The following is a 10,156-nucleotide window of genomic DNA, read 5'->3' as shown; positions in this document are numbered from 1 at the left end:
TTCAACTTTTTTTTTTTTGAGACAGAGCCTCAAGTTATCGCTCTGGGTAGAGTGCCATGGTGTCACAGCTCACAGCAACCTCAAACTCTTAGGCTTAAGTGATTCTCTTGCCTCAGCCTCCCAAGTAGCTGGGACTACAGGTGACTGCCACAATGCCTGGCTCTTTTTTTGGTTGTAGTTGTCATTGTTTGGTAGGCCTGGGCCGGATTCAAACCCACCAGCTCTAGTGTATGTGGCTGGTGCCTCAGCCACTTGAGCTATAGGTGCTACCAAAGCTTCAGCTTTTTAATATCTCATCCTTATAAGGAAATTGAAAAGCAATTTTCTTTTATGATTAAAAAAATAGTCAAAACTTAGCAGTTTTATTGATCTTTAAAATTTATAAACACATCATTAAAATGACCCTGATTTTAATTATTCAGTTCATTATAAATTCTTTTTGTAACTTTTACCATTTTATTTTATTTTATTTATTTATTTATATTAAATCATAGCTGTATACATTAATGCAGTCATGGGGTACAGTATGCTGGTTCTATATACTATCTGAAATATTTTCATAAACCTTATTAACATAGCCTTCATGTCATTTTCTTAGTTACTGTGTTAAGACATTTATATTCTACATTTAGAAAGATTCACATGTACCCTTGTAAGATGAACCATAGGCATGATCCCACCAATCACCCTCCCTCCACCCATCCTCCCCCCTCTCCCCCCCTCTCTCTCCCCTTTCCCCATATTCTTGGGCTATAATTGGGTTATAGCTTTCATGTGAAAGCTATAAATTAGTTTTATAGTAAGGCTGAGTACATTGGATAACTTTTACAATTTTAAATTAATATGTTAGTTAATATTTTTAATAAGACTTTGAAGAGATATGTTGATCATATTTAGAAAAAAGATATTGTTCTAGTTCTTTCCAAATACCTTTAATTCTGTTACTGTGAAATGGACGTAATTTCACGTATCTGAATTTCATGGCAATGTTTTCTTTGTCTTAGTGAAAAAGAGAAGCATACTCCAAGACAAACATAATTAGTACCTTATGAAATAAAGTATTTTATTTCTCATAGGTTCAGAAGACATTTAAGTATTGGGAAATATGGATAATTAGGTATTAGTAAATGTGGTACCTAGATTACCTCACCTCTTGCACATTTACTAACATTTGTGTTACATTGTGCAAGAGGGCACATTTACTCACTTTGTTGCCCTCAGTAGAGCGCCATGGCATCACAGTTCACAGCAACCTCAAACTCTTGGGCTCAAGTGATTCTCTTGCCTCAGCCTCCCAAGTAATGGGACTACAGGCGCCTGCCACAATGCCTAGTTATTTTTAGAGACAGGGGTCTCACTCTTGATCAAGCTGGTCTTGAACTCCTGAGCTCAGGGAATCCACCTGCCTGGGCCTCCTAGAGTGTTGGGATTACAGGGTGAGTCACCGCATCTGGCTGGAGTTTATATAAAACCCAAGTTGTAGCTACCCCATAACTCCTTCTGTTGAATTAATATTTTCCAAGACTGCGTGAACTAGTAGACTTACATGGCTCTTTTCATTTTGCACAAATTTCACACAGTTGCTGTATTTTTGCTTGAAACATCTTATTGTTTGTGGGAAGAGTCTTGTTTCAAAAAACCGCCTGTTTCAATGATCATTTTGAAGTCCTTTTCTGTTTCCTGAATGCTCACAGCTTATATACATTAGTGTTTAAGTGATAACAAAGTTGAATGTTCTTTGAGGGTAGAACTTCTTTCTGTAATGAAGTGAAATGTTAATGAAAAATAGCAATATTGTCTTTTGAGTATAAACTTTGGGAAGTTAAATTATTGTAACAATTGCTGTGACATTATTATTTAGATTGTGTAGACTTTTTCTGCCTCTCTGGAAGTGGGAATTGATTATTTTTGTCAAAGACACCATTTTCCCTCTGAGGGGACAGTAGTGGGTTCTGTCCAAAGAGAGACATCCCTGTGACACAAATAGGCACTAAAGAAAAGTGGTCCCTGTCCTTGGAAACTGGCAAAGACATATCGTTGCATAGTGCTTTTGAAATTTGCAGGTCTCTTCACTTTTTTTTTACTGTCACTTCAGCATCATTGTAGTGAGGACTATCAAGTTTTAAACTGTGTAGTTCAGGCAACTGAGTGGAATTTAAGATCACAGGACAATCCTGTATGTTTTTCTAATCGTCATTGCATTACAATGTCCACCATTAAAAAAAATGCCCTCTCTTGAACCCATTTAAAAATGAATACAAAATTTTATTTTATTTTATTTTTGAGACAGAGTCTCAAGCTGTCGCCCTGGGTAGAGTGCTGTAGCATCACAGCTCAGGGCAACCTCAAACCCTTGGGCTTAAGCGATTCTCTTACCTCAGCCTCCAAAGAAGCTGGGACTACAGGTGCCCGCCACAATGCCCAGCTGTCTTTTCTTTTTTTGTTGCAGTTGTCATTGTTTTAGCTGGCCCAGGCCAGGCTCAAGCCCACCAGCCTGGGTATATGGCCGATGCCCTAACCACTGATCCATGGGCACCACTGAATACAAAATTTTAAATAGACGTTTAAAGCTTAATATGTTGTTTATTAATTAAAAGGGGTTTATTAATAAATCCTAATAACATCTCCCTCCCATAAGGGGCAATCCTAATCTAATTCTCTATCCAGTTTAAGCTAATTACCAATAGCAGCTCCAAAGTCATGTGAACTTTCTGTGAATTTCAGGCACAATAGGAAAAACGTGACAGATTGACATCTTTTATCTACTTTTATTTTTCTTTTGTGAGAGCGGGTGGTTTGTGATCATCTGGTTCCAGCTGTAGTGAAAATATGCTTCCCTGGGTCAGTTAATTCCTCTCTTTGTGATGATCTGGTATAGCTGGAAACCAGTTCATTGACACATTTGTTTGTTTATCCATGTATCCATCCATCCACCCATCCATCCATTCATCCAACAAATATTCCCTGTTACAGGGAATTAGCTACAACTTCCCAGCAGTGGTGGTAGATACTACCACGATTTGGTGTGTTGGACCTCCAAAGGCAGGTGAAACCCTGCTAAGTACCTCAGAGAGGTCACTGCAAATTGCAGTCCAAGGCAAACCACTGTCCTCTAAACCTATAGCCACAGTGCCCAGAGGTTAGTGCTGTGAAATGGATATGTTCCAGGAGTAGAACATAGGAACAGAGGAAGTGATACCTACTCTACCACAGAGCAGGGGAAGGTCTGTCATGCGAACAGATGAGGATAGAGCATTTTAGGCAAGAGCTGAGAACACATGGGGGGTAAACCTCAGGTTGTACTCAGTGGAATCATGTAGTCAGTTTTGCTGAACTAGGGAGGGTGACCAAGGACAATGAGAGGGTTACTGTGGGCCAAAAGGGAGCAGCAGCTCCCCCTGGAAGAGTCCCTCCAGGCCAGGCTGAGGGCTCGGCTCTGTTCTCCGGAGGGCAGTCAGAGCTAGGTCCCTGGTCTTGCTTTCTGCAGAAGGAGTGAATGAACAAGTCACCTGATAAATATTTCATAAGTTGTTAATTTTTTTAAAAAATCAGTTTGTCTATTTTCCAGATTAATTGAGGTATTGTGACAAATAGGAATTGTATGTATTTAAGGTAAGCAATTTGATGTTTTGATGTATCAACTTTTCATTTTAAGTTTATATAAGACATTACAGAAAATGCAGATAAGTTTAAAGAAGAAAATGAAATGTCTGTAATCCTTTATCATAATATGTGGCCTTGTTTCCTCTAATACTGCAGGACTTTCAACCTAGTCCTTGTAGATTGGAGAAATCATACATATTATAGCAGCAGCAGCAACAACAGAGGTGGGCTGGTGGCAGAGAGTCCAACAAACAGTCAATTGCTAAAATCCAGATAAAAACACCCTGAAGACCTGAAGTATGATAAAGTATGATGCTGGATTGCCTGGTGGGCATTTGTGAGAGTTCTCTCTAAATTAGCCACCCAAACAGGCACTAATAGAGATGAAATTCTATTCAGGAAATCATTAAGCATTTGTTTGAATTAGAGCTGACAACTTAGTGTGTGTGTGACAGAGAGAGAGAGAGAGAGAGAGAGAGAGAGAGATGGTGATTGGTGATGGGTAACTCATAACCTGAAGTTAGATGCCTAAATGGTTCCTGGATAATCATGGTTGGGAGTGCAGAAGAAAGACTTGGGTTTTATTTTGTTTTGTTTTGTTTTTTGGAGACAGAGTCTCACTATGTCGCCCTGGGTAGAGTGCCATTGCATCACAGCTCACAGCAACCTCAAACTCTTGGGCTTAAGCAATTCTCTTGCCTCAGTCTCCCAAGGAGCTGGGACCACAGGTGCCCACCACAACGCCTGGCTATTTTATTATTGTTTAGCTGGCCTGGGCCAGGTTTGAACCCACCACCCTCAGTGCATATGGCCAGCACTGTAATCACTGTGCTATGGGCATCTAGCCAGAAGAAGGCTTTTGAGGGGACAGATGACTGTGAGTTGAGTCTGCAGTGCTCCCAGGACATGAGTAGGGATGTGTAATAAACAGTACTATAGGTCTAGGACTTGGGAGAGGAGACTGAGTTCAGAGGTTTCAGTTCCCCTAAAGACAGTCCACAAAGCCAAAGGTAAATGTGGTTCAGAGAGGCCCAGATTGGAGCAAACCCAAAGGTTACTGACCACCCAGCACTGTAGATCGAACACAGCTGTGTGCTCAGAGCTCTACCAGTGACTCTTGGTAACAACTACATTCACTTCTATGCCTCTTTGGGAGCTGCTGACATGTTTTAGTGTTTGGCATCCCTATTTATTCTATTTCTTTGGTTCTAGTTTTTCCAGGCCATTTTGATGGATTGATTCATTTAGTATCATAAGTATTCATAAGTATTTTGGGAGGGCCTACTACATTCAGGCCCTTGGGACACTTGTGGAGAATGCAGTCTAGTCGTGGACACAGAAATGGAGATGGCACTTGGAAGTATTGTCATGAGTCAGCCTGGGGAAGGCTTGGGTGGTGATGGCAGGGGGCAGTGAGACACAGTCTAGATAGGGAAGACTTTATGTGATGGCTCCATTGTCAGAGGAGCTTTGCGTGCTCATCAATACAGTGTGGCCTTCATGTGGTAAGCAAGCCCAGGGGTACCATGTTTAGGTGAGAGACTTTGGGGAGGCTAAGGGACTGGGAATAATGGGAAACGCTGAAGAGTTTTAAGTAGCAGATTTGCATTTCTAAGAAGACCAGTCTGGATCCAGAAGGGATTTGTGGGAATTCAGTGGGGGAGAGGAGATTCCAATTAGGGGCTGATGCAGCAGCCCAGGCAAGAAATGCTGGAGGGATGGATTTCAGGGATACAGGGGTTTCTGGTTGGAAGGGGAGAGGGTGCAGGATGCTGGGCAGTCAAGGAGAACGTGGCTGTGCCACAGCAACTGCATTTTAGAGGAACCATAAGGAAGCAAAACGTTCACCCAGGTTCAAGGCCCTTTCTCATCTGGCTTTTGCTTATCTCAAGCCACATGTGCTCTGACTGCTTCCTTGCACAGGCCATGCCTTCCTTATTCTGCCCAACCCTCCCCCCACCCAAGCCCTCTTTGTAATCAGCTTCTGAGGCTGGACAGCCTTCCCCATCCACCTGAAAAATTCCCACACATGGCTCAGTTCCTCTGGGGAACTCATCTACTGTGCTTCCAGGGGCCCTGTGTGCAGCTTATTTTTACCTTGTATCACTGGGTGTTGAGTTTTTTTAATGCACTATTAGGAATAATTATACTTTAGGAGAGGAGCCAAGTGGCCTCTTGGTGGGTGGCTGGGTGGGGGCAGGATGGTAACACTCCAGCACAGCAGCTGGGAGGCGGGATCTTCTCCTTAGAAACCCACTTCTTCCCAAAATTGTGGTACAAGATACATAGCATAAAATTTACCGTTTTAACCATTTTTATGTCTGCAGTTCTGTGGTATTACACATATTCACATGGTTGTGCAACCATCACCACCATCCACCTCCCGAAACTTGCATTTTCTCAAACAGAAACTCTGTACTCATTAAGTGGTAACTTTCCTTTCCCCTTCTCTCAGCCTCTGGCAATCTTTTCTACCTTCTGTCTCTATGAATTTGACTGTTCTGTGAACCTCATGTAAGTGGATTGTCCTTACATCCACTGTTCTGTCTGGTCTATTTTCTTTGAAGTCCACCCATATTATAGCACATATCAGAATTTCATTCACTTTTAAGGCCGAATAATATTCCATTGTATGAATATGGCACATTTTGTTTATCCATTCATTTATTAAGGACACTTGGGTTGTTTCTTCCTTGGGGCTATTGTCACTAATGCTGCCATGAACATGGGTGTTGTGGGTACTGACATTTTGTGTTTATCTGGCAACTGTGTTTCATTTACCTCATTTGTATCCAGCACTTAGCAATGCCTGTACACTCTCAAAGTTGACCTGAATGCAGGACTTACAATTATTTTTATTTAACAAATAGAAAGTAGTAGACACTCTAAGAGCTTCCAAAAATTGACTCATTTAATTTTATGGGGCTATCATTATGCCCATTTTACAGAAGAGGAAAGTGGGACAGAGTTTAGTGAGTGGCAGAGCCGAGATGTGAACCCAGGCATGCAGGCTTGGGACTGAACTCAGCTCCCCTGCTCTGTCCCCTGCCTTGTCCAGCTATGTGCATAGTCAGGTGGCTGGAAATCAGAGAGTCAGTAGGGAGATACTTCTCAGAAATGTGCTTCCATCTCAAAAAGATAAAGGCTACATCTTGGTTATAAAAGAGTTTGGCTAGAAGGAAAATATGGACATTTATCAAAAACCAAAAAAACAAACAAACAAAAAAATCCATCCAGGCAGACATATCCAGGCCTTCTTCATATGTATAAAAACCACGGCAGAGGAAAGTGTCCGTGATGCAGGCAGGGGGTTAGACCATGCTCAGAAACACAGCCTGTGGGGTGCCCTTTTCTCAAGTAGCACTTTTTCAATAATCTCTCAGGTAATATGTTGTTGGCATGATGATTGTTAAGGCGTAACGGAAGTGTACTAGAAAAGCAGTATAGGGAGGGGCTGAAGGTTGGTGCTGCTGTATTCAATGCTTGTTCCCTCACTGGCCAACGGTGCAGCTCTGAGCCTGTCCCTCCCAGGCCCAGTTGGCACTGGACATCCCTTATCAGAGAGGAAAGTCAGTCCCTGTTCCTTGACGTGATGCCTGTGGTAACATCGGGAGGCTTCCGTCTGCCCAGAAGCTCCAGGTCCAGATTCATCCTCACTTCCATTGCTCCCTTCCCCTCACTCTCTCCCACGGAAGGCAGGGTGTGGGAGGGACTCTGGTCCCAGAATATCACCCAGGTCAGCACTGAGCAGCCAAATACATATATCTGTTGTGGCCCTTACATTTGTCACCATCCCTTTGTTTCTGGCTCCACAGTCACTGTCTCTTAGGCCACTCACCTTTCGCCATCTCCTTGTGAAAGCAAATCTCCCACCTTTTCCTGGACAACATACCATGTTCCTTTCTTTGTTTATGCTGGGGTCTAGCTCTGAGCATGGTCACAGTGGCATCCGTGTAAATTTGACTGATGATTTGTGATGTTCCAGGTTCCTCGAGACAAGAGGCTGCTGTCTATGAGCAAAGCAAGTGACAGCCAAGAAGACCAGGATAAGAGGTAGGTAAAGGAATGTGGCCGGCCCCCAAATAACTATTTGTGTTTTTTTGAAAACAACAGTAATAAACGATAAGTTTTGTTCTTGAGAGGAGATGGAGTCCAGTCTGTCAGTCTTTTGGAGTCTGGACCAAAGTCAGAGCTCTCAATGGGAGGGCAAATTGCATTTTTTGATTGTGTACCCACAGCATCATTGGCAGGCTGGTGGTGACAGGGGACGAGACAGCCCAGTGCTGGGATTGACTTTTCTGATCAATCCTGTGGCTTTATAGCTGCGATCAGGCCCTTGCTGGAGCGAGACACTTGAAGGATTGCTTTAGATGCGGGAGAAAGGAAGGAGGTTGGGCTGTTTCCAGCTAAGGGAGGTAGCCGGTGGAGAGCCATAAGCACCGCAGAGTGCAGGGCAGGAAGGATGGCAGGAGAGTGTTGTGCAAGAACCAAGTGAAAAGCGAGACACAGTCAGATAAATTGAGATTAATAAAGAAAAACAAAAACAGCTTCAATTCTAACAAAGTCAAGTGGAGAATGTGACTTGTAGTGTTTCAGCCCTGACGTAGTAAGTCTACCTCCGTGGTCTCCAGGCAGGACTTTGCCCCTTTGTGGTATAGCAGAGGTGACGAGAGGGAGAGTCTCTTCTCTTTGGCTAGAATGATCCAGACAAAAAGAGGGGACCAGAGGGTCTGAACCACCCTGTTCAGCTATTTCTCTCAACTACCCATCAATAAATCTCTTCCTCTGCAGTGGAGTGCAGATAAGCCCAAGTGTTTTTTGGTAGAGGTTTTGCCATATAGGAATGTGACAGCAGGAGAAATAAAACCCCCTTGCTGGCACATAGGGTAGTCACAACTTACCTGGCCTTGATAGGAACTACTTATTTTTTTTTTTTTTTTTTTTTTTTTTTTTGAGACAGAGCCTCAAGCTATCCCCCTGGGTAGAGTGCCATGGCATCACGCTCACAGCAACCTCCAACTCCTGGGCTCAAGCGAGTCTCCTGCCTCAGCCTCCCAAGTAGCTGGGACTACAGGCGCCCACCACAACGCCTGGCCATTTTTTGGTTGCAGCCATCATTGTTGTTTGGCGGGCCCGGGCTGGGGATTCGAACCCGCCACCTTAGGTGTATGTGGCTGGCGCCTTAGCCGCTTGAGCCACAGGCGCTGAGCCGATAGGAACTACTTATGACATTATGATCTTGTTCTGTGACTAGCAGCAAGGGACGTTCTTCCAGCCAGCAGCCCTGGAAGGAAGGGAGGGAGGGAGGGAGGGAGGGAGGCAGGGAAGAAAGGAAAAGAAGAAATTTGCCCCCAGATGGACTCTAACTATAGAGAAGTTGGTTCCCTTTGAATATTTTGGCAATATTATCCACAAGTATTAATGGTTATTCCTCCACAAAAGGATCTGGGTGAAATGAATTTGGGAGATTCTGGGTTTTGATTAAATAGGCAAAGGAATGCTAGAGGACCTCGACTGTGTTCATGGTGTTTGTGAGCTATCCAGGGTGGTCTTGTTATGGCACTCTTTTTGTTTTTCTTTTAATACTGATCTTATCATGGACTCCTTTTTCTTTTTGAGGACTATCTATTAACATTCCATACAGTGTTCTGAACAGTGGGGGTTAGGAAATGCTAATGTGAATGGGTGGTCTGGGTTTTGGCATCCTCTAGTTAACTGGATTCAGATTAAATGTAATTTTTAAATTTTCATTGTGTCTTACAGACAGGGTCGCTGTACAGATTTAACCAAGAAAACTGGTCATTACATAAATCCAGAAAGTTTGTAGACTTGTGATTTCATTCCTTAGAAGATTATCTTCTAGAATTATTTCTACAGATCTGTGACTGACTCAGAGAAGTTTAGATAATTTTTTCCATTGGCTTTGTTCATATGGAGCCATTCTTTCCTCAAGTTTTACTTTGAAGTTTCGTTTGAAAAATCAAAGCTAAAAATATCAAATCTTTCTTGATCGTTAGGCAAGCTCAGAGGCTAACAGACTTCCTTCTTTACACAGAGGAGCCAGAGAGCCTAATTCTTGGAACCAGTTTTAGTCTAATATGTCTCTCTGTGAGAGACGCTGGTAGGACTCAAAAAGCACATTGGAGATTAAAAACAAAAGTAAACAAAAAACCCAGCCATCTGTGATCCATGCAAAACATGCATTTTCTCTCCATATTAGTCAGAGCGATCCATCAATAGTAAGAGGAGGCCCTCAGAAATTTTACTGACCAGAGGGACTTTGCTAGTAAAATCGCTTGTGGTCAACAACAACCTTCTACTGATGAGTTCCTCTTTGCTTCTGCTCTCTTCCAGAATGTTTTAGTCTAAACACTACAGTAGAGTAAAATGCTTTCAAGAGTCAATTTCCTCAACACTCTCCTTTCTCTGAGAGCTGAGAGATCTTGTTTTGCATAAGCCCAAGCTATACCACTTTCTTAAGCCACAAAGGGAATTCAGTGAATGCTAAGGGTATCAAGGAGCTCATGTTCTTTCTCAATTGGCAAAAATATTT

General features: G+C 42.7%; 1 protein-coding gene across 2 annotated transcripts in view; it reads left to right on the top strand.

The window, feature by feature from the left end:
* The window catches only part of GRHL2 (grainyhead like transcription factor 2), a 123,359-nt gene that overhangs the window by 2,596 nt on the left and 110,607 nt on the right, over positions 1–10,156 (top strand). For both annotated transcript variants that reach the window (XM_012809952.1, XM_012809954.2), the window contains exon 2: positions 7,589–7,656. In XM_012809952.1, coding sequence (XP_012665406.1) covers positions 7,589–7,656 — 68 coding nt within the window. The remainder of the gene's footprint in view (positions 1–7,588; positions 7,657–10,156) is intronic.

This window comes from Otolemur garnettii, unplaced genomic scaffold (assembly GCF_000181295.1).
Source record: "Otolemur garnettii isolate 467f Iridium unplaced genomic scaffold, OtoGar3 scaffold00004, whole genome shotgun sequence".
In the NCBI taxonomy this organism is placed as follows: domain Eukaryota; kingdom Metazoa; phylum Chordata; class Mammalia; order Primates; family Galagidae; genus Otolemur; species Otolemur garnettii.
The sequence above is the reverse complement of the archived record's forward strand: the minus strand, read 5'-3'. Positions and strand labels throughout refer to the sequence as shown.